The 24,694-nt window shown below is 34.8% G+C and overlaps 1 protein-coding gene across 1 annotated transcript in view; it reads right to left on the bottom strand.

Moving 5' to 3' along the window:
- Positions 1-3,797: 3,797 nt before the first annotated feature.
- LOC106871180 (exocyst complex component 5) overlaps positions 3,798-24,694 on the bottom strand; it is a 30,990-nt gene continuing 10,093 nt past the window's right edge. Inside the window, exons 7-19 of the mRNA XM_014917515.2 lie at positions 24,200-24,244; positions 20,185-20,325; positions 19,341-19,417; positions 18,391-18,501; positions 17,762-17,857; positions 16,401-16,551; positions 14,081-14,189; positions 11,115-11,238; positions 8,935-9,021; positions 7,829-7,934; positions 7,398-7,554; positions 6,562-6,722; positions 3,798-4,388 (exon numbers count right to left, since the gene is read on the bottom strand). Of these exons, the coding sequence (XP_014773001.1) occupies positions 4,302-4,388; positions 6,562-6,722; positions 7,398-7,554; positions 7,829-7,934; positions 8,935-9,021; positions 11,115-11,238; positions 14,081-14,189; positions 16,401-16,551; positions 17,762-17,857; positions 18,391-18,501; positions 19,341-19,417; positions 20,185-20,325; positions 24,200-24,244 (1,452 nt within the window). The 3' untranslated portion in view covers positions 3,798-4,301. The remainder of the gene's footprint in view (positions 4,389-6,561; positions 6,723-7,397; positions 7,555-7,828; positions 7,935-8,934; positions 9,022-11,114; positions 11,239-14,080; positions 14,190-16,400; positions 16,552-17,761; positions 17,858-18,390; positions 18,502-19,340; positions 19,418-20,184; positions 20,326-24,199; positions 24,245-24,694) is intronic.

Here is a 24,694-nt window from a genome sequence, read left to right as displayed (position 1 = left end):
CCATTTTGAGCGTGATCGTTGCCAGTACCGCCTGGCTGGCCTTCGTGGGATCTTCGAGTGAGATCGTTGCCAGTGCCCCTGGACTGGCTCTTGTGCGGGTGGCACATAAAATGCACCATTTTGAGCGTGGCCGTTGCCAGTACTGCCTGACTGGCCTTCGTGCGGGTGACACATAAAAGCACCCACTACACTCTCTGAGTGGTTGGCATTAGGAAGGGCATCCAGCTGTAGAAACTCTGCCAAATCAGATTGGAGCCTGGTGTAGCCATCTGGTTTCACCAATCCTCAGTCAAATCGTCCAACCCATGCTAGCATGGAAAGCGGACGTTAAACGATGATGATGATGATGATGATACATATATAACCTCATCATCATCACCTAACATCTGCCTTCCATGCTGGCATCTATCTGTCTGTCTTATCTATCTATCTATACATACATAACATATGTTTATATAAATTCATCATATATGTATATGAAATATTACACATACACACACACACGTTCAGTTTTTTCAATTGCTTGAACTAAAAGTTGGAGGGGGACGGGATAAACTACCTGCATCAACTTGTTATAAATGCAGGTAGTAATTTTACCTTGTCCTTATTCTTAGTACAAGTTTTGAAGAGTGCAGTTTGATTTTAACAGTTATTTTTTCAAAGGGACATATTTGGCATATTTTGCTTTATGAGTTCAATAAAGGCAACAACGCAATGGAAAGTGTGAGGAATATTAATGCAGTATATGGGGATTGGATAATATGTGTAAGCCAGAGTTAACGGTGGTTCCAGAAATTCAGAGCCAGAAACTACAGCCTAGAAGATGAGCCTTATCCTGGAAGATCTGTGGAGCTCAATGAGGATGTCCTGCAAACCCTGATGCTACAAAATCCCATTGTAACTGTTGAGGAGCTAGCAGAGAAGCTTGGATTTGGTCATTCAACGACACCTGTGTGCCATCAGAAATGTCAGCAATTGGGTCAATGAGTCCCTCATAAACTTTCTGAATCTAATGCTCAACCACATACAATGAGGATGACATTCCAAAGGCTGGAGCAGTTTGAATAGGAAACAATGTTCCATCCACCATATTTGTCGACATTGCCCCATCTGATTAGCATTTATTCCGCTGTCTTCAAAATCGTTTGGACGGAAAATATATGAATTCTGTAGACGAGGTCAGAACAGTACTGGAGGAGTATTTTTCATCACGGACAAGTGAATTTTGGAGAAGGGGCCTTGCAAGTCTACCAGATAGATGGTAGAGCATTGTAAAAAATGAAGGAGAGTACATTTTATGGAGTTTCTACCTATGCCTTTCTACATATTGAGCAGGACCATCTACCTAAAGGGATTTGTGATTTGTCTGCTTTACTCAAAGACCCTTTGATTCTAGACCATGCTTCCACACCTGAAATTTCTTCTCTAGTTCTGATAGTGATCCAGCTATAAGAACAAGGTCATCATTATAGAGGAGCTTGCAGGGGCAGCCTCTCTTAAATTCCTCTGTTATTGCCTGGAGGACTATGATGAACAAGAGGGAGTTGTCGCTACTTAATTGGTAATAGTTGTATTTTAATTGTGTGAATTAAAAAAAGCAATCAAAGAATTGATAAATTAACCTGCGTAAACAAAAAAGCTTCCAAATCTCAACTAACTTACTGTCTCTGAATTCCTAATTGGTAACAACATTCTTAAGCAATATGGGATTTTTGTTCAATTCAATGTATATTTGAAAATATACTTTTTTATTATTCTCACAGCTACTAGGCTCATATACTGACAATCTTCCCATCAGCAACACTACCATCTTTGATATTTATCAAGCTCGTTTTGTGTCTTTTATTAGTGCAATGGTCTTAGCTTTTTATTTATGCAATTGTTTCTCTTTTTCCATCATTTCTATGTTGTTCCATCACCAGACTCTTCTTCTTCATCAAAAATACATTTACTGAACCTGTTTTACTGTTCATGTATCTCTGCCAACTATCATCATCCAGCTTTAATGTCACTATGTTATCCCCTCGCTATTTCACCAAAGTATGATAGGGATTTAAAAACACCCTTCATTCTTAGAATAATTAATGGTTTTTTTAAATGACATTAAAACATTTTCTTTGCCAGGGTTATCTTAGCCAGATTTGCTATTATCATCAGATCTCTCTTCATGAAACATAAAAAAAAAAAGGAAATAAAGTGAACTTTATACTAATAGATTTGATAGTAAAAGAATATTTAATTAAATGCTGAGCAAGTCATTAATTTTAGTTATAGATTTTTAATTTTCCACAGGGATTAAATAACTTCCTAAGAGACATCAAACTTTTATAAAACTGGAAAAAAGAAAGGACAAAAGTATATTTGTGTGAACAATAATAATAAAATTAACTTCTTTGTTGTGTACTGTAAACTGATTATTTGCATAGGTCATGCATGACTTTAATGTATAAAATATATCTCACAAAGGACATTTTAAAAACATGAACTGAATAGCTAATCAGTTGATCATTAAATCTGAGTAGATTTGTTGGGGGAAGGGTGGAGATGGGGGAAAACAAAACATTTAAACCTATAAATAAAAATACAATCTTCTATAAAAGATACCAATACAATTTTTTGAAGTACTTTCCTTGATCAAGGATAGTACTTTTTGTACATAATGGAAAAGACAGTACAGTTAAGGCCAAGATTATGATTTAAGGTTAGGCAACATACCTGTCATGTCTAAGCTTAAACCAAGCAAGTTTGCCTTTCAACAATCTCTGATGTCTGAACCCTCGGGTATTTCATGCTAATTAACTGGTCAGATCTCTACCAGTTCTGTTCTGACTACACTTAGTCTCAAATATGCTTTACCAGGGACCTAAATGAGACAGCTAAGTAGGAGATCCCTCTTCTAAATAATGTTGCACTGTACCCAACAATCATGAAAGCTCAAATGGTTCACTCACAGCTAAATTGCAATAGTTATCATTATAATAATTATCATCTTTTAATGGCCATCTTCTATACTGGCATGGGTTGGATGATTTGACAGGATCCGATAGGTTTGAGGACTGCATTGTGCTCCAATGTCTGCTTTGGTATGGTTTCTACAGCTGGAGGCCCTTCTGAATGCCAGCCACTTTACATCATGTTTTGAGTGAAGGGCCCAATAATGCACATTCATCATCTAATGTCCGTTGTCCATGCTGGCATGGGTTGGACAGTTTGATCAGGGCTGGTAAGCTGGAAGGCTGAACCAGACTTCAGTTTGATTTGGCATGGTTTTCTATGGTTGGATACCCTTCCTAATGCTAACCACACCGAGAGTGTAATGGGTGCTTTTATGTGTCACCGGCATGGGTGCCATTTGCGTGACACCGGTATCTGCCATAACTGCGATTTTGCTCGGCTTGATGGGTCTTCTTAAGCACAGCATAATGCCAAAGGTCTCAGTCATTGCCTCTGTGAAGCCCAACACTCAAAAGGAACTCAGCCATTCAAAGACATTTTATCTTAGGGTGAAACAACTTGCTCATGCACTCCAACTAAACCTTACTATGCACTTAAGGGCTACTTAAGCCACAGAATTTGAATAATCAAAAAAGTGGGACAGTCAAAGGCAGAATGTCTTCAATCATAGCTAACATGAAGATAAACATGTAGTAGTTTATCAACAAGAAGATGTAAAGCAATGTTGGGCCTACACTCAAACTTAAAGGAATGAAATTAATACATTAACATGGCATTAAGTCTTGTACATAATTTGTCAACTCATAATCTTTCATCTTGATAAAAGTTAAAAAGAATAGATAAAATGTATAATTATCGAACACTTTAATATGAATAAATAAGCCAATATACAGTGGTATTTATGGTGTAAAATACAATAGAGAAACTTTAATAAAATGTCATAATGGATGGTTTTAAATTTAAATAAAGTTTTAACAGTATAAGAAATCAACATTTTTTAACAATAAGCAAATGTTTCCTTACAAAATAATGAGTAGAATGTACTGCTGTAAATTGAAATATTTTATTTAAAAACTCTTTATTTTTAAAATATTTCTTTATTGATTTTATTAGTAACTTTTCTTAAAAAGTGTACAACTGGTACGCATGAAATACACAGGCTCTCACAAATGTTAAATATCTACAACACATGTTTAAAAGCTGGACAATTTTTGTTTCAAACTTAGATTCACTATAATCTCTTGAAGTTTGTACATGCAAATATATATATTGCTGAAAGAATATTATAGTAGAGAATTAAATAGTAAGATTGCATGTGTATATAACAGCCATGGAAAATACAGAATTTATTTTAGTAATGATGCCAACTTAGATGATCGGAAATCAACACGAAGTTGTACAAAGGCCAAAATAACAGATTTGTCAAGTCCAGCCTGAAATAGAAAGAAAAATGGGTTAGTACATGAAGAAAATATTGAAATCTTAATAATATGCTTGATGTGTAAATGAAAAATAACTAGTTTTCTCAGAAATTTTATTATGTTCACTATCAGCATAATGATTTGCATAGATTTATCTGTTTTAACCTAGATTATTTGTAGGCAGTTACATAGTTCATTAAAACTTTATTTCGAGTACTTTTATCATTTTTCCTCTCCTATTCACCAAAAATTTAAATTTTCAAAGTATTTCATGAGTAATTTCAGTCTACAAAGAGAAACAAAAATGGGGTGAGACAGTGTGTGTGTGTGTGTGTGTGTGTGTGTGTGTGTGTGTGTGTGTGTGTGTGTGTGTGTGTGTGTGTGAGAGGGAGAATGTGAATGTGTGTATGTGTATGTGCATGCATGTGCGAGTGTGAGAGAGAGAGAGAGAGAGAGAGCATATCTGTGCATGCACACATCCACACACACACACACACACTCTCTCTCTCTCTTTTTCTCTCACTCTCTCTTTCTCCAGTATGTCACCTTTGACACACAGTGTGATGTCTGAAATTGTTTTGCCATATGTATTGCAATTCTATTGTATTTATGTACTATCTCTTTATATTGTATTGATATTAAATGCATTATCTGTTTGCATCTAAATCTCATGTTTGTTTTTGTCATGCTTATTACCAAGGCCATAGGAAAAAGGAGGAGGAAGAAGAAGAAAGAAAGAATGTGAAAACTAGTGCAGCAACCTTTCTATTATAAACAAAACAAGTTCTGGAAATCTCATACAGTTTAAACAAACAGCAGTTCTTATCAAACAACAGAGCATCGGACAACGTACCTTGTGGTATTTGATTATGTTGTTTTATGTTCTAAATTCAATTTTACCCAGGTACACTTTGCCATTTATCTTTTGATAAAATAAGCAATGGGCATCAACATAATTGACTATACCCTAGAAGGTGATGATCCAGTATAGAATATACAAATGAGACTAGTAAAAGAATATATCAGAAGGAAGGTTTGAGCAAGTGATTCTGGCAGATACCTTCCAACCTAGAGAAGTCAATACATTGACATCATTATTTGATGCTTGTTTTCCACACTGGCATGGGTTGGATGGTTTGATAGGAACTGGTGAGCCAGAAGATTGTGCTAAGGTCTACCGTTTGCTTTGGCATGGTTTCTATGGTTGCATGCCCTTCCTTAGTATTTCTGGTTGACAACTTTCAGAAAAGAGAAGTCGAAACATGATGTTTATTAATTCTGGCAGACACCTTCTAGACCAATGAGGTAAACACAATTGGTACCAATTCTGGCAGACAACTAGCTTCCAGTGAAGTCAGTACAGTTGATGTTTATTAATTCTGGCATGCTTAATGAAGACCAAGGGTTCTCAACCAGGATCCATATAAGATTTTGAGGGATCCACAGATGCAATATAGTAAATTGGGGGAGGGGGGATCCATGGTAATTTTTCAGGGACCATAAAAAAATTGTGCTTCAGACCAGTAAAGTTTATGTGCAATAAATTGGTTATACATCCACAACACACAAAATATTTTAACAATTTTTACACAAGTCCTAATAATATTTAATCATAAAAATACAATAGGATTTTTTAAACATTGAATGGCTATGGGGGTCCACCCAAGTAAAATAAGAATCAAAAGTGGTCCATTGGTAAAAAATGGTTGAGGACCCCTGATCTAGACCACTGAGGCAAACATAGTTGATAAACAGTTAATATCAAGCAATTCTAGCAGACACATTTCAGATAGTCAAATTAATACAATCAGAGTTTAAGTTTGAAATTTTACTGATTGATACGATGGTTGGAGAAACAGGTAAGATATAAAGTATTGGTTGACAAGTGGTTTGTAGCATATTGATTTGTATATTAATTGAATGGTTCTTTGAGGATGCAGCCCTGGTTTTGTTATAAATGCATAGTTACTATGAAAGGTAATCAGAGGCATTGTGATTTATAGAAATTTTAAATGCTTTGCATACGCACACACACACGATTAGAACTTTAAAATATATTTTTTCTCTCTGTCTTCACATACACTGATATTAATAGCAGTTGGATAGCTTCAAATAAATTAGACATAAATAGAAAATTACAGTACAGAAAACCGGAACATAGAAAAAAGAAATTTTCTTGTTTTACCAATGGCTCTTCAGTACAAACTTGCTGCAACGTCTCTGGTACAACCATTAGCAAGTTGCACAAAGCATGTAATTTATCGAATAACTGATTGATGAGAGGGATCTTGAATTCTTTGACAGCTTTTCTATATTCATTGACATCACAGATAACCAACATTCCACCTGAAACAGAATTAAACACAAAAATCAATCATTCATATATTACATAGAAAAATCAACACTGATTAATCTAAGGAAATGACATCTAATTTATATCTAGATACTCCTATGTTCATGGTTTAAATGCCTTTGATCAAATATCTACTTGTTCAAGGTTGACCTAGGGGCTTAATAATAACATCAGTATATTGTCTTTTGTAGCAGGAAATTTCCCCACAAGTCCTAAAAGAAGTCCAACTTTCCCTTAATTTTACTATTTTTATATCAACATATAATTAGTTACATCAATATTAGTTATCATCACTTTAGCCTCTGCAAAGTGGTTGGTGATAGGAAAGGCATCCAGCTGTAGCAATCCTGTCAAATCAAACATTAGAGCCTGATGCAGTTCTCTGGCTTACCAGCTCCTGTTGAACTGTCTAACCCATACAGCATGGAAAACAGACATTAATTGAACTGGTGATGCTAAATGTTTCAATTTATTCTTCACCACAATACCTTATTTTGTCAATAGTGCAAGCAAACGTTTAGGCTTACTCTGTCACATTCCTTGTTGCTATTCAGTAGCATTCTTTCTCACACACATTACTCCCACTTTTGCCACTCTCCCATCACCCCGTCTCCTTCCTATCACATCCTCTTCTACCCCAATGAATTTAAAGGTGAATTCAAACTTACCTAAAGAGTTGTATTGAAATTGTTGGAAATGTTCAAATATTAGACGATGGAATCGTGTACCAAGTTCAGTAAGAACAACATCAACATTTTTACCGTCTAAACTTAGCCGAATACTTTCAATCTGACTGTGTAGGAAAATTACAGTCCTTGCACATGCCTACAAAAGGAAGAAAAAAGTAATCATATAAAATATTAACACTTGGAAAGTATTAGTCATCACTTTTGTAAATTATGTGCATGTGTGTGAGTGTGTATGTGTTTATATAAATATATATAAAAGGCTTGTTCTAAAGATAACAAAGGGTAGAGGTATGGGAGTTAATCTCCAGCATAATTCTCTGTTTCCCACTCTGTTCTGGTTATCCATGTCTAAAGTAAAACCAAACTATTGACATCTTTTGAAAACGTTTTTGTCGTTTGTAAACAGTTACCTCAGAACGCATTTGCATATTTGCTTCCAAGTCTGGTTTGAAATCGGATTTCTTCTGTTCTGCTACAAGTATATGGCGAATGGCTCCAATAATTGCAGAGATTGATCTAGAAAAGAAATATCAAAGATTAAATCACACACACACACCCACTAAAAGAAGAGTAGATATATCTAAAGTTTAATAACTTTATATTGAAAGACCTAACCGTCACATCAACTTTCAATAATAACATTAATAATAATTCTATCTAATGTTGTCCCAACAATTTTGAAGGGAGAGTAAGTCAATTACACCGGCCCCTGTGCTCAACTGGTACTTATTTTATTGACCCCAAAAGGTTGAAAGGCAAAATGGACCATGGTAGTATTTGAACTGAGAATGTAAAGAGCAAGAAGAAACGTTACTAGCATTTTGTCTGATACACTTGATTATTCTGCCAGCAAATATTGTACACTTAATATTAGTTTACTCAACACTCTTCCTGCACCCAACTACTTTCCTTGCCACTTGTCTTCAACAAATAATAATAATAATAATAATCCTTTCTACTATAGGCACGTAAAAAGCACCCAGTACACTCTCGGAGTGGTTGACATTAGGAACGGCATCCAGCTGTAGAAACTTTGCCAGATCAGATTGGAGCCTGGTGTAGCCTTCTGGCTTGCCAGCCCTCAGTCAAGCCAGCATGGAAAGAGGATGTTAAATGATGATGATGATGATGATGATGATGCAATAGCCAGTTCTTTTGCTCAAACTATCATATCTCTAGCTGCTTCAAATGTCAAGATATGAAAATTGTCAAAGTGTAGTACAATGGTTTAGCATTTTTCAAAAGTGTAGTAAGTCCCACATACAACAGTTTTGCAAAAATATTTCTGATTGAAAGTATCATACATGCATGGAGTTATGACTTATGCATCCAACAAAGTATTATTGTTAGGTTGAAACTGTTGCTAGTGTAAAAGGAAAATGGAATGGTGAAACTATTTTTACGTTTTCTGAAAAAGCAACGTTTTGGACTTCCGATACTTTTGCATAATAGCAACAATATATATTTACACAGCAGTAATTTTTGTCACATTATTAGTACTGTAAAATGTATTTACCTGTCTAAACCAAGATCAATTTTAGTTTCTAGCTGATCACGAAGTTCCCTTTTCCTTTGTAAACAAGTACTATGCTTAGGTGAAGAGCTGTAAAATATTCAAATATTAACAAATTCCTATATTAGTAAAAGACATGAATTTTCAGAAAAAAACTCAGTCATTAGAATTTACTATACAAAAAAATTATACACATGAGACCAGCAATTTTGAGGGGAGTCTGGGGTTTGTCAATATACTCAACCCCAGTATTTGACTGGTACTTATTTCACTGAATGAGAAGGGATGAAAGATAAAGCTGACTTCAATGGGATTTAAATACAGAATATAAAACATTTTGTCTATTATAACAGTTCTGCCACTCCATAAACCAACTGAGACCTGGAGAAGAATTAACAGATAAACTTGATCCTCATAAGATTTGAGTACAAATAGTAGTTCAATCTGTTAGCAATGACCATATTTACTTGTCACCCTATTTTATACTTGATATTAAATGAAAAAAGCTGGGAAATGACTTATACATGGGGCAAAAGCTAAACCTATAAAGTGAAAATTTTTTTATCAAGATTTAACACTAAATTAGAAGTGTGACTTATACACAAGTAAATATGGTAGCCTTGCACTTCATTACTTTAATTGATCCACTGCCTCAATAATAGCAATACTGCTCTGTAGGATACAAATGAAAGTGTGGAAACTTGTTGGGAAGGCTATACTCAATTGGAATCTAGAACACTTTTATCTTTAATTTTTTACTTGTTTCAGTTATTGGACTGTGGCAATGTTGGTAGTTTGTCCATTGATGCGATGAAGACCATCTAGTCATCCTGGAGTGGAGGTGGGCTAGTGAGGCCAATCTGCGCCTGAAAGAGTCTTTGACAGTGTGGACAGGGAATGGTATTGCCTGCTACAGGTTTGTTAGCTCTGTTCTTCCTGGCTTGTCTGTGGTCTTCTGCAGCAGCGGTCCTATTTGTCACGCATGTATTGGCACCCTTGTGGATAGCTGATCGCCACCTTTCTCTGTCTAGAGCAGACTGCTCCCAAGTTGCATGGTCAATGTTGAAGGCTTTTAGTGAGGTTTTCAGTGTGTCCTTAAAGCGCTTCTTCTGGCTGCCTTGTGAGCACTTTCCCTTTTTTGCAGCTCGCCAAAGAGCAATCTTTTTGGTAATCGATCGTCTGACATGCGAGCTACGTGCCCTGCCTAGCAAAGCTGAGACTGCATCAAGATGGTATGGATGCTGGGGAGGTTAGCATGTATTAGTACTTTGGTGTTGGTACACCACCTTGAAAGGCTTTAGTCAAACTGACCCTCAGTAAAGTCTGGTGCATAATATATCGGTCTCTTTTGTCAAACCACTAAATTATAGGGATGTAAACAAACGAACAATAATTGCCAAGTAATGATAGGGAAACAAACGTAGACACAAAAACACTTACACATCAATATATAGGATGAACTTCTACACAGTCTCCATCTATGAAATTTATTCAAAAGTCATTGGTTTGCCCTGGGCTATAGAAGAAATCACTTTGCAAAGTGAGTTTCTTAACCACACAGCCATGTCTGTGCCTACTGATATTGTTTTATCAACTCAGAGTGATGCAAAGCAAAGTGAAACGATCTACTATAATTGTTAACTCCACCATACTATTAATGCAATAATAGGCTCTATGTGGTTGCATATTAAACAACTACATAGAATTGCCCTTATTAGCTAGTTACTGTTACCAGTGATACTGTGTAATTGCAGATCAGCTTTGACAGACTAAACCTATCGAAAATGGGTAGTTGACTAGTCAGTGCAATCTACAAATATACTATGCATCTCTTTAGTTGACAATCATGCTTCATATTCTAATATGTAGTGGTTAAATGTAAGACAGTCTCAGCAATAAACCATTAGATTCTGCTTGTGAGTACATGACATGGTGTACTCAGTTAGAACATAACAGTAACTGTTCTATCATTTAGTTATGACTAAAGGGAAATCATACTGATAAATGGGCAAAAACTTATAGCTTTTTTATATGTTAATTTAATTAAACAAAATATAGCCAAAGATTTTAAAACTAATACTTAAAAAATATGAGAAGTTACTTAATGAACCTGGATATTATTTGTAAAATACAATAAAATACAATTCATAAGAAAGGTTCAGTTATATTTGATTAATACTTACAGAACCAATGGTACTAAACTGTCCATAAATTGCTTTTCAAAAAGATGGAAAAGAGTGTTTGCCTGACCAGTGACATCGAAGAAATATATCTCAGGAAGGGTCCTTGCATCAGCCAATGGAATAGCTGTAATAGAAAATTATTAATGAACGAATGTACTCTTGCCATGCACCTATAGCGTCTCTAGGTTAAGGATTCTGATTAAATGAATGTATTTAATGAATGTGGTGTGATGCGAATAAGAATATGACTGGGTATATTATTTATTGAAAGTGTTACTTTGAATAGTTCAGGAAATAATAATGTTACTGATTACATTTAGTGCTGTCAGTACAAATGGCAGAAAAAAATGTAACATTCTGTAATCCACTGACCTATTAGAACAATAAGTTAAAAAAAAAAAAAAAAAAATTCTTAAGCTTTTGATCCTAAACTAATTTACAGGCAAAACTTGAAATGTTTCAGAGGGAAGTAAATAGGAAGTTGCAATGTTCATGCTTTCATCTAAGACACTGGAAAGTTTTTGGATACATTATAATCTTTGCAAGCCATCACAGATTGATGGTATTATGGTTGATATGCAGCATGAACAGTAGCAAGTCAATGTCTGTAGGTAAAAATGAAGAAGAGGAGGAGGAAGAAGAGGGAGGCAGCAACAGCATCATCATCATCATTATCATTATTATTATTTCAACATACATTTTTCTATGCCTGCAAGGTTTGGACAGAGTTTACTATAGCAAATTTTCTACAGTCTGATGACTTTCCTGTCACCAAGCAAGATTAATATTTTCCCATGATCAGACACATTTTTACAGAATATTGGAAATGAATGACACTACTTGTATGATAGTGACAATCATTTATAACTGCTATGCACTATCAAGACAAGGACACACACACACACAATTATATACACACACATGCATGAGGAGCTTCTTTTAGCTTCTGTGAACCAAATCTACTCACAAGGCATTGATTGGCTTGGAGCAATAATAGGAGACGCTTGCCTATGGTGTCATGCAGTAAAACTGAACCCAAACACATGTGGTTGGGAAGCAAACTTCTCAGCCATATAGTCACACTTGCTCATAATAATGTGAATTTACAAAAAATTTAAAGACCAGACAGTGGCATGTTTAGGCCTGAGGCAAATGAATTCCACCTGGAAATTTAAACTCGGTAGCATACTCAAGCTCTGTGTCACCAACTACCATTCTATGGTACTTACCAAAATGGTTAAGTACAAATTTAGGCTACTTTGTATGTAATGTCAGATGAGATAATAGAAATGGGAGAATAAAAACAGTGAATGATGGATGTAAAATTCTAGCTAGAAAAATACAGAATAACACAAAGTTGTTAAGCCTTAATGTGAACTTATATCTTTTATTTGTTTCAGTCATTGGACTGTGGCCATACTGGAGCACAGCCTTAAAAGATTTAATAGAACAAATTGATCCTAGTAGTTATGTTTTTTTTAAGTGTGGTACATATTTTATTGGTCTCTTTTGCTAAACAAACCAACACCTGTTAAGTGGTGGGAGGGAGACAAAAGAAAAACACACATTCAAGTAAAAAGTACTTGTGCCAGTGGCATGCTAAAAACCACACAGCACACACTGTAAAGTGGTTGGCATTAGGAAGGGCATCCAGCCAAATCAGACAAAAATCTGGTGTAGCTTCCCAATTTGCCAGCTCTGGTCAAACTGTCCAACCCATTCCAGCATGGAAAACAGATGTTAAAGGATGATGATGATACCATCATCATCATTTAATGTCTGTTTTCCATGTTGGCATGGGTTGGATGGTTTGATGAGGGCTGATAAGGCCAGGGGCTGCACCAGGTTCATATATATATATATGATGGAATTCCACACAGTTTCCATCTACCAAATTTGCTCACAAGGTATTGGTTGGCTTGGTGCAATATTAGATGACACTTGCTCAAGGTGCTGCACAATGGAACTGAACCCAAAACCATCTGGTTGCAAAGTAAGCTTCTTTACTACACAGCCATGCCTGTGTTTATGACAACATACAAGTCAAAGAATGGATGGACAGACAGACTGATAAATAACAGGTGTAAATGAAAAAAATTTATAAAGAAAGAGTGAAGAACACCAAAAGAAATATATTAATTCGTTAACTATCTCATCATCATCATCGTTGTTGTTTAACGTCCGCGACAATGATGATGATGATGAGATAGTTAACAAATTTATACTTAGCATTTGGCCATCTTAGATACTAATTTTTTTTTTCAAGGAGATAAGAAAAATGTTGCTTTTCTGCTGTATGATTCCTTACGCTTTCTTTCTTTATTATTTTCTGTAACTAAGGTGGTGAGCTGGCAGAAATGTTAGCATGCCAGGCGAATGCTTAGCAGTATTTTGTCTGCTGCTACGTTCTGAATTCAAATTCCGCCGAGGTCAACTTTGCCTTTCATCCTTTTGGGGTTGATAAATTAAGTACCAGTTACGCACTGGAGTCAACATAATCAACTTAATCCCTTTGTCTGTCCTTGTTTGTCCCCTCTATGTTTAGCCCCTTGTGGGCAATAAAGAAATAAGAAACGTTAACATGACAGGCGAATGCTTAGCGGTATTTCATCTGTCTTTACGTTCTGAGTTCAAATTCCGCCAAGGTTGACTTAGCCTTTCATTCTTTTGGGGTGAATAAATTAAGTTAAATTAAGTACCAGTTGTGTACTGGGATCAATCTACTCAACTATCCACCACCCCGCCAAAATTTTGGGCCTTGTGCCTAGAGTAGAAAAGATTATTTTCTGTATCTACCTGTCTTAATAAATGAAGGTGTAACAAAGTTTCTGGAATTATATAATGTAAACGATTTTACTACTGATGAGTTTTTAGAATTTATCACATGGAATCTGTTTGTGTTATGATTTCTTGTAAGTGAAATTCCTTTAAAATTTCCTTTAGGTGAAATTTCTTTAAAACATTACCTTGTAGACCTAATTCAACTGCATAATCTATATGTTCCATTACAAGATATTGGATGAGTGTTTCTAGAATTTTGACAGCATTTGAAGGTAGGTCTGATGCACTGGAAATCTGAAAGTAAATATATCAACATTATGAAACATAAGCATATTCCCTTACGCACATGCACACATAAATAAACAACAAAACAATATGCAAAAATAAAATTTTAAAGAGAAAAACTGACTTTTGGAGTATGAGCAGACAAGGGTCCAACCCAACACTTACATATCTTAAAATACTACCAAGTTGGGAATAATGCAATAAGGGAATCTTTATGCATTACTTGATCTGCAAGAAAACAGTAGCCAAATCTTTCGACAATTACACTGTCTTAAAAAAGGAAGAGCACATTGGATAATGTACTATTAGATATCGTATGACTGAATAAAAATTGGAATGGTCAAGGCTGGGATACCTTTCTTTGCAGAATTACTCAATTAGGACTGACTGGGAACAATAACAACAATAACAATGAATTGGAGAAGGGCATAACTTGCATCAGTTGAAACTAGCAGAAAACTAAAATCTACTCCTAACTGATAATTGATCCAACAATTCTTGTAAGTATTCCAAATTTATATATATATATATATATATATATATATACACACATACATATAAAAAAGCAACTATATGAAAGCATTATTACTGTTAAAAACAGTAATAATGAGGTGGTTAGCAAGACTTCTACCTTAATAGGTATAATATTAAATATTTGAATAAAAGAAGAATAAAAATACTGCTTGCCAAAGATGAATATTTATATGTTAAACTAATACATCTTTTTGTTGTTTACACCACCTGTCCTCGTCTGCTGTTATTTTTTTTCGTAAATTCTCCCATATATATACATATATATATTTATAAGTAATTCTATGTCCAGTCACAGAGTGACCAATAGGTTTGTATCCACAAAGGCTTTAGCCTCATGAACGTCTCATCAGACTCTAAAGCTGAAGACAAATGCAACTCTCAACCTCTGGGAGGCAGGTATCCATTACAGTCATTTGGCCAGTTAATCATCAAAGAATAAATAGTCCGGGGTTAGTGAGGACAGGTTATCACCCTTAGACAATCTTTTTTTTTTTGTGTGTCAAAAGAGGGGAAACAAGGGATTTATGTAGGGCTCCAGCTGCTCTAAGGTTCTTCACTTGATAACATATGGGGTCCCTTCATCTTTGAGGCGCCACACGTGACTGGCCAAGGATGTGATGAATTGTCTTTCTGGAATCTGGAAGGAGGATATGTGGTTGTGGTCGCACCAGTTTTATCCTGTCTCCACCTCCACTTCGAACTTTTCTTAGACTATTCTACCTGGATTCTCTTCTACTCTCCTACACCTGGACTCCTACATTTCAGCTGCACCTCTCCTACCCATGGATTACACTGGAGTCTTCCTTTGATGGGAAATCACTCCAATACACCATGACGTTTGAACCTTTTGAACTTTTCTAAACTTTTTTGTACTTTCTGCTTTTTCCTATTGTCGTTTCTCTCAATCTGCACTTGTTACCTTGCCTCTCTCTCCCTCCCTTTCTTTTTCCCTTTTGTCTTCTCTTCTTCCTTCTTTCTCTCCTTTTTTTTCTTCTCCCACCTCTTGTATTTTTTTCTCCTGACGCCATTTGCATTTTTTCTCCTCATGCCTTTTGAATTTTTCCTCATCACGTCTTTATTGCCTTTCTCTCTCCCCACTCTTTTTTCTTTTTTTTCTCCTTTCTCTCTTTTCTCGTTTTTCAATCATACCCGATTACAAACCTTTCCTCCTCCAACTAAAAAAAACCTTTCCACTGCTTTCAACCTTCTATTAACCTTTCCCTACTAATTTTCAAAACAACATGCTTCTGCAGTCACCTTTCCTTTCTCAGTTGCTACCTTCATCACCTCCTCATCCCTAGAAGTTTCTGCCTCCATTTCCACCCCACTCTCCACTCTGCTTCAACCATCCTACCCATACTCTGTACTACATCCTACCACCTTATGCACGCCACCATTCGTTCTAATCTCTCCAAAATACACACCATCGACTGCCTTCTCCCTTTGTGTCTGTATGTCCCTCACCAACACTTGACAGCTGGTGTCAGTGTGTTTATGTCACCGTAACCAAGATGTTTAGCAAAAGAGATCAACAGAATTAGTAGCAAGGCTTCAAAAAAGAAATAAGTACTAAAGTTGATTTGCCTGACTAAAATTCTTCAAGGTGGTGTCCCTGCATGGTTGCAGTCTAATGAATGAAACTAGTAAAAGATAAATCAAAATTAATTAATGTAAAAATGTACTTACAACTTTGCAGCGCTTAAAAGCTAACTTTGTTTCCTGTAAAATATTCATTGCTAATTCTTGTGAGAGAAATATTTCACCTCCGTAATTTTCAATGGTTGGCCCAATATTGATATTTACAGTATTAATCACAGCCTGAAATTCTCTCCGGAAGCTAGAAGGGAAAAATAGAGCAACATCACAATTGATGCTAAAAATATATTTACTACAAAACAAATGTCTATATTTACAGGCAAATGCAAAAAAAAAAAAAAAAGAAAGAAATCTGGTTGTTAACCACATCTTTCCTGAGTATATTTTGTTTTTGTGGAGTGAGTGAGTGAGTGAGTGAGTGTGTATGTGTGTGTGTGGGCATGCATACACACAAAGACAAACACATATACTTGAAGGGGCAGGCATGGCAGTGTATTTAAGCAGTTCAAAGTGTTTTCTACACTATCCCAGGGTCAATCAATGCCTTTGATAGATGGAAACTTTACAAAGCCATTTGTATATATATATATATATATGTGTCTGCGTGTGTTTGCTAAGTGTGAATCTTTGCATTCTGTGCCCTGCATGGAAAACTGCTGAGCTATAGTTGGCGTTTTTTGAAAGTTAGTTGTTAACAACAAATCATCTGGTATCTCTACTTTCAAAGAAGAGTGAAAGCTCTGTTACTTGAAAAACAGGAATGAGTTAGTGACAAGAAAGGAAGGGCATTTGGCTGTAAAACAATGCCTCCATAATATGTATTTGTGTAATGCATATTTCTTTTTAAAATTTCATTGCAACCTACTGATGAGTGGTTGAAGTACCACAACATGCTTGATTCAAACTTCAGTGTCCCAAGAGCGATAATAATGATGAAGTTTCAGGAATCCTCTTCAGAACATAAGGATGTTTCTATAAGAGTGAGAACTGCTCACACATCTGGGAGGGTGTATTTTCACATTTATGCTCTTTCTGTGCATAATAAGCAAGAAAAAGATGAGTGCCAATTGAGGGCACTAAATACTAATAGTGTTAATCTCAGTTTCTTACTCCTCTTTTAGTCTTTGAGGAATTGATAAAGCAATGATCACTTCTCTTCTCAGACTATCTAATAAACAAAAGCACAAGCAGTGATGAGTTGGGTTAAATGCCTTGTGACATTTAGTTACATTCCTTTGTTTAGCTCAAATCATACCAAGGCTGACCTTACCTTTCATCCTTGTGGGGACCAACAAATAAGTATCAGTTATAAAAAAGATACTTCCCAAAACTCTCCCAAAACTTCTTGCTTTGTACCAGTGTTAGAAATCAATGGAAAGAAAGCTGCACAGTCTATACAAGGACAAATGTAAACTTAGATAAAATCCTGTAACAATTAATGGAAAACTTACCCACCAGACTGAATTTTCTTTTTTTGATGGTTTTTACTATTATAATATCTTTGCAATAATAATGAACTGCGTTCATGCAGAAATTTAATTTCATGGCTAAAATAAAAATAAAAAAATCATTACATCAATTTGATCTTGTGTATTGTGAAGTTATATTTATGTTTGAATATTTAGTTTAAACAATTATCTAAAAACTGAGGAAAACGCTGGAAATGGTGAAACAGATCTCAGGATGTATGAACCCAATGAGATAATGATGCAGGATTTAAAAAATAATTTTTATGACCTAGTTACAAGAGAAAGGGCTGAGCTTATGATCTTTCCAGGGTCTTTGAAAATGGTGAGAAGAGAGGAGGAAGTTGTACTTAAAGCAGAATGCTAGCCCCAAATGCTTGCGACAGAGAAGAATCCATGACCAGGAAGTGCTGTTAAACTGAGTGATGGATTAACTCTAATGATATGTTGTGCTGCAGACCCAACCAACCCATGGGAAAATAAATATTAAAATCATGAGGCAATAACATTAGAAACCCCAACTATGATTAGCATATCATCTAATTCAACAATAATAATAATAATGGTAGGGAAGGATAAATAGAGAGAACTAAATAATAATTCTAAAGCCTTACCTTATATATGCTTCAAGATGTTTGTGAAAAATACTTTTTTTCTGTTTATTTAGAAAAGAACTGTCATTACTCAATTTGAACTTGGATAGGTCATTTGATAACTTAGCTGTCCTGAAAAATAACAAACAAAAGAATCAATTTAAAATAGCAAAAATAAGAGTAGTAGAAAAATTGTTTTATTCAGATACACAGAACTTTTGGTATAAGATTTGCTTTACAGCAGCTTCCTTATAACTAAGTGAAAATTAGTTATCCACTTTGTGTTACATACTAATTATTGCTGGAAGTATCTTTTTTATAAACAGTACTAGCTTTCGTTTAAAACTAAAAAGAATGTGTTTTTCACGCTATCAGTGCTTGGCATCAAGAGTTGACCTTTTAAACACTAATTGTAAATAGATGCCCTTGCGATTTGTTGACAGGTAGTTACATATAGTTTCGTCAGCTTAGTCAATGAAAATATTATTATTCATAGGAATTAACTATGTTTTTAATGAAATATGAGAGAGAGAGAGAGAGAGAGAGAGAGAGAGAGAGAGAGAGAGAGAGAGAGAGAGAGAGAGAGAGAGAGAGAGAGAGAGAGCCTTACTGAAAGTACAGTTAAAAAAGCAAAAATAAATTATAAAATAAAATTTGATACAGAATGGTAGATGTTCTCTAATGTAATGTTGTTGCCCTAAAAAGATTAGATATATAATTTGTGCCCTGTCAGTTAGCTGGGTTTCTTTTGGGTTTCAATTCAATGTTTATAATGTAGAATAACATTATTACATTTATTTCAAAAATAAAGGTTACCAGATCAAATCAAAACAGTGGTTATATATACATTCAAAGATGATGAGTGGAGATGAAATCAATCAAAATAAAGTGTGGATATAAATATACCAAAAATTAAGCCCAGAAAATTATTATTTTGAAGAAAAGAAGGGTAAAATAATGAATAAGATTACCTTGTATAAAGATCATATAAATTAGTTAAATACTGCTCAGGGTCAGTCTGGCTGTCCAACTTTTTAGAAATAGTTTCCTGGAAAGTTAACAAAAATATAGTTAATTAAAAAGATAACCTACAAGAAATTTTGTTTTTAAGTTGTAATTTTTAAAATCTTAAGTGTGTTTTTGAAAAGTTTTTTGATAATAGCCAAGTACATCATCTCTCAATTGTTCTAGAATAAGCATGAAATATATTATTGATTTCTCTTGAGTAAGTATGTAGCCAATCTTTTTATGAAAAAGATTAAATTGATTCTAGTATATTCTGGCTGAGTTTCTTTCGAGTGTTGGGCCTCACAGAGGCAATGACCAAGACATTTGGCCTTATGTTGTGCTTGAGAAGAAGACCCATTTAGTTGAGCAAAATTGAAGTCATGGTAGATACTGGTGTCATGCAAATGGCACCAGTGCCGGTAGCATGTAAAAGCACTCATTACACTCTCGGAGTGGTTGGAGTTAGGAAGGGCATCCAGCCGTAGAAAACTATGCCAAATCAGAATGGGGTCTGGTGCAGCTTTTCAGCATGCCAGCCCGGTCATACTGTCCAGCCCATGCCAGCATGGACAATGGACGTTAAATGATGATGATGATACATACACATCATCATGATCATCATTTACCGTCCGCTTTCCATGCTAGCATTTAATGTCTGCATCATTTTACATGTTTTTCTTTTGCTGGTACAGGCATGACAAAAGTCCAACCCATTCCAGCATGGAGAGTGAACAAAAAATGAAAATGATTATGACGATATAATAAAAATGTAGCTGCTTTATATATTAAGGAGATTATTTACATTACCTGAAGTTTACCAAGATAGATTTTTTGTACTAATTTCCCCATTACAATTTCAGGATTGGCAAAAACGCTGTTGATTAATTCATTTGTTTTGGTACACAGTGGCAGAATCTCATCAAAGATATCATCTGATGTGAAGCATCCCTGAAATATAAATAAGAAATCATTAACTTGAATCAAAATAAGTAAAAATGGATTGAAATGTTAGAAAATTCAATTATATAATGAAATTCTTTTGGCAAAAATGTCAAGTGGAGGATTTTGTGTAAATCTTACTTAACATGGATATAGTTTAGAAGACCCACACTACTGCGGTATTCATCTTGAAGAAGCTTCTCACATAGACATGTAGAGCTAAAAAGATGTACAGAATGGTACCTTGGAATACTACTGCTTCTGTTACTGATAACGAATTTTATGTAAATATTCTTTTTCTAGGCATAGTAACATTACTGACCCTGGGCAAATGTCTTCTAGTATAGCCTTGGACCATCCAAAACCTTGTGAGTGGATTTGGTAGATGGAAACTGAAAGAATCCTGATGTGTGCGTGTGTGTGTGTGTGTGTGTATATATATATATATGTGTGTAATGGATGAAATTAATTAGTAAGCAATAATATTTTTATTTTTATTTTTTTTACTGCCCACAAGGGGCTACACACAGAGGGGACAAACAAGGACAGACAAACGGATTAAGTCGATTATATCGACCCCAGTGAGTAACTGGTACTTATTTAATCGACCCCGAAAGGATGATAGGCAAAGTTGACCTCGGCGGAATTTGAACTCAGAACGTAGCGGCAGACGAAATACCGCTAAGCATTTCGCCCGGCATGCTAACGTTTCTGCCAGCTCGCTGCCTAGTAAGCAATAATATGATAAACGATAGTTGATACACAGCAGGATAGATGTAATCTGTTTGTAAGGATTAGTTCTCCATTGATTGCTATTATATAAAGATGAAAGAACAGTGATTGAAGTTGTGAAGAAAATATTTATTTACCGCTACATTGAATATACCTTGCCTCAATGGGGAGGTGATAAAATTCTAGAGTGTGTGAAGTAAAAAAGTTAATTTCGGCCTGTGTGCTTGTATTGTAGTAGTAAACCATAGAGAGAGATATGGTAATGTGCAGAGAAGACAAAGTGAGTTAGTGAAAGTGAGAGAGTGTGGGAAGTTGGGTCTCATAGCTGCTGACAGTAAATTTCAATTCTCCATTTGACAAGTCTTTAGTAGCTACTTTGCTTCGGATCATGATTCTAGCGTTCTGCTCCCTACCTGATGGTAGCTGTCTCTGACTCGAGTTTGTCATTCATTAACTAACTGATTGAGCTGTCACGAGCCGACTAACTCAGTCGTCACCAAGTGACTAACTGATCTTTGCTTGGGGTTCTTGCTTTTATAACTATCCAGAAGGATAGACATATCGTTGAGAACAATGGATTTAGTTGGTGGTACTTGTTATCTTAATTCTAGCTTTTGGTGGTCTAGGAGAAGTTAGAAGGGTCAAATGGTGAAGACATTATTTTGGCCTAGCTAAGGCAATCTGGCAAATGTAAAACTGCTGTCACAGAAAAACTATTGTTTTACTGTGAGAAAAGTTCTGTTGAACTGTTAATTTAAATTTGGCTATGGTGGATCGAATCCACTTCATGCCTGCAAGATTCATCACACACACACACACATATATATAATGAAGGAGAGAAAATGAAAAGAATTGGATGTGTGAAAAATTTATTTGTATGTTAAAAAAATGTTGAAAAATTTTTAAAAACATTACAATACAAATAAATTGATTATAAGTTGTAAAGCTCAAAAAGAATTTTAAAAAAACCTACATGTTTCTGTGCTATCCCATAGCACAGAATATGGTTAAATGCTAAGAAAAAAGTAATATTCTTACTATATGGGGTAGAACTTCTTCGGGGTTTTTATGAGCTGGTAGGGTTGAGGTTATCATTTTTGAAGGCTGCATGGAGAGTTTATAAACTCTATCCATTGAGATAAGCATGAAGAAGCTAAAGATTAAGTGACCGAAGGAAAATGATGCAGCGAGTTATAAGAAATACGACAACGAGGTAGCAAGAATGACCACCAAATTCAAAGGGGATGATGAACAAAAGCTTGAGAACTTGGCAAATATAATCTATCGGGAAGGAAAAAGATTAGGACTGGAAACAACAGGGAGTGGAGAATCACTGGCAAAGAGCAGACCAACGAGGAGAGAAAGACAGATTACAAAGATACAGGAAGAGAAGAAAAAAACTAAGAACCAGATGGAGGGATGAAAAGGAGGTGGAAAGAGAAAGGCTAAAACAACTATATGGCAGTGGAGTGAGAGATTTATTAGAATATCAGATAAGATACTTTGTAATATTTGTTCCAGTTGACTGCATTCTGAGTGTTAAACCATTGCTTAGTTTGAGGATAATTTCCTCTTTTGTACCTAATAGTCACAGAAACATTGAAAAATAAAGAGTGCATGAATCCTGACCTTCCTCCCTTGGCTATGGAGTAAAAATGGAAACTGACCTCCACCAAAAAAAAAAAAAAAAGAGAGAAATCTTAATTCTGGTCAAGCTTCCAAAAAACTGCACTTAGGTCTCAATGTGCGTGTGTGAGTGAGAGAGAGGGAGTGAAATATGATATGCAAGTGAGAAATGTCAATTAGGTCAACTAATTAAAATAAATGAACAATTAAATTTTAAAAAAAACTGTATCGTAAAAGGTTTACTGAACCTCATATTCATAAGTTCAAACTGTAATACTAGGGATATTGGACTGTGGTCATTAGCTAAACATACAGCTGTCTCAGTATAACATATATCTGACAGAAAGTTTCACAATAATTTTAGAGTTGAGTGTTTAGGATGTAAGAAGAATGTCTAGCTGCAAAAAGAATTACTCCAGAAATATGCAAATGTCATGATTTGTAAAACCTATCCCACTACAGTAAATGTATGTGTGGTGTGTGTATATATTGGATAGTTCTGGCATCCATAACAGATGATTCTTGCTTATGTTTTGTGTGTGTGCTTTCATGCACCGAGTGCTTATATGAGAGGCTCTTGCAAGGCTAATAATGTAGTATTTAGTGTCCTAACAAAACATCCATGTTAAGTTGTCTTTAAAGATTGTCTTTGGTACTAATACTGCTTCTGTTGCTAAAAATTAATATCAGATGATTAAAAAAAAAAGAAAGAAATAATGATAGATAATAAAATACCAAGATAAGGAAAAGGTCGTTTTGTTAAATCTAAAAATATAGGTTAATCTACACTACCACAAATGTTATATAGATTTGACATTTTCTGATATTTTATGTTATCTTTTATGGTGCAGAACACAAAGAAAATTCAAACAGTTTGATCTGTGACCTTAATATTGGCTGGTATCTATACATGTCCAAATTATAAATAATAGTATAGTAAGAAACAATACTTAATGTGGTAACAAAGACATCAGATGTAGACTAGAGAGATTTAAGAAGGCTGTTGTGTTGCAAACACATCCAACTGTGCCACCATGGAAAAAATTATTGTAAAACTGATGCTAAAAATAATATCAATAGAAAGCTGCTATCAGAAAAGAATCAGAAAATTTTGCTGTATCTTTGGAGGATCATTATGTCAAGCACACTGATTCTATTTCACTCTATTTTCATTATTAGTTGATTTGTTAACCTTCAACCAATTAATTGTTTGATTGTGAAGTAGAATCAGTGTGTGTATTTATTATTGGTATAATGACCCTTCCAAGATATAACAAAATCTGTTTCAGCACAAGTTCATATCAAGAAAATTGCATACCGAATACAGAAATGAATAAGAGAATATAATTTTTTAAATGAAGTTAATATAAAAATGCAAATCACATTGCTTATAGATTTGTCAAGTTAAAAATATATAATAAAATCAAGATATGTGGGAGTAGATATTAAAAAAAATAAATAAATGAAAAAATAAAAACATCCACAACAATAACTAAAATATTTCGTTAGTAAGAATTATAGTTACCTTTTGTGTTTCTTCTATAAAAGATTCAATACATTGACTGTAACTCTGAAAAGAAACCAAAAAATATTAATGTCAAATGGCAAACATTAAATGATTATGAAATATTTATTGTAATATAAAATCATAAAAGTAAAATTCATCATTTATATAAATGATTTCTTTTAAACTACAACAGGCAAAATATAATATTAAAAAAAAAAAAGCCAAAATGATAAACTAAACTATTTTTCAAAATTCAACTGATTCTGTATATTAACAGCCAAGTCAGCAGTTCAAATTCTATTTATAGCCACTGGGATCAACCTCAGTAAAAATAACTCCTTCACAATTACTGTGTAAAGAGCAGTCATCATCATGATCAGCATTTTTACTTTTGTTTTCTATGCTGGTATGGGTCAGATGGGCTGTCATGATTTGAGTATTGTTTCTTGGGAGCCACTGCTTTAACAGCCTGGTGCTTGAACATGTCAAGTCTGGCTTGATTTCTATGCTTTG

Source organism: Octopus bimaculoides, chromosome 1 (genome assembly GCF_001194135.2).
Source record: "Octopus bimaculoides isolate UCB-OBI-ISO-001 chromosome 1, ASM119413v2, whole genome shotgun sequence".
Classification (NCBI taxonomy): domain Eukaryota; kingdom Metazoa; phylum Mollusca; class Cephalopoda; order Octopoda; family Octopodidae; genus Octopus; species Octopus bimaculoides.
The sequence above is the reverse complement of the archived record's forward strand: the minus strand, read 5'-3'. Positions and strand labels throughout refer to the sequence as shown.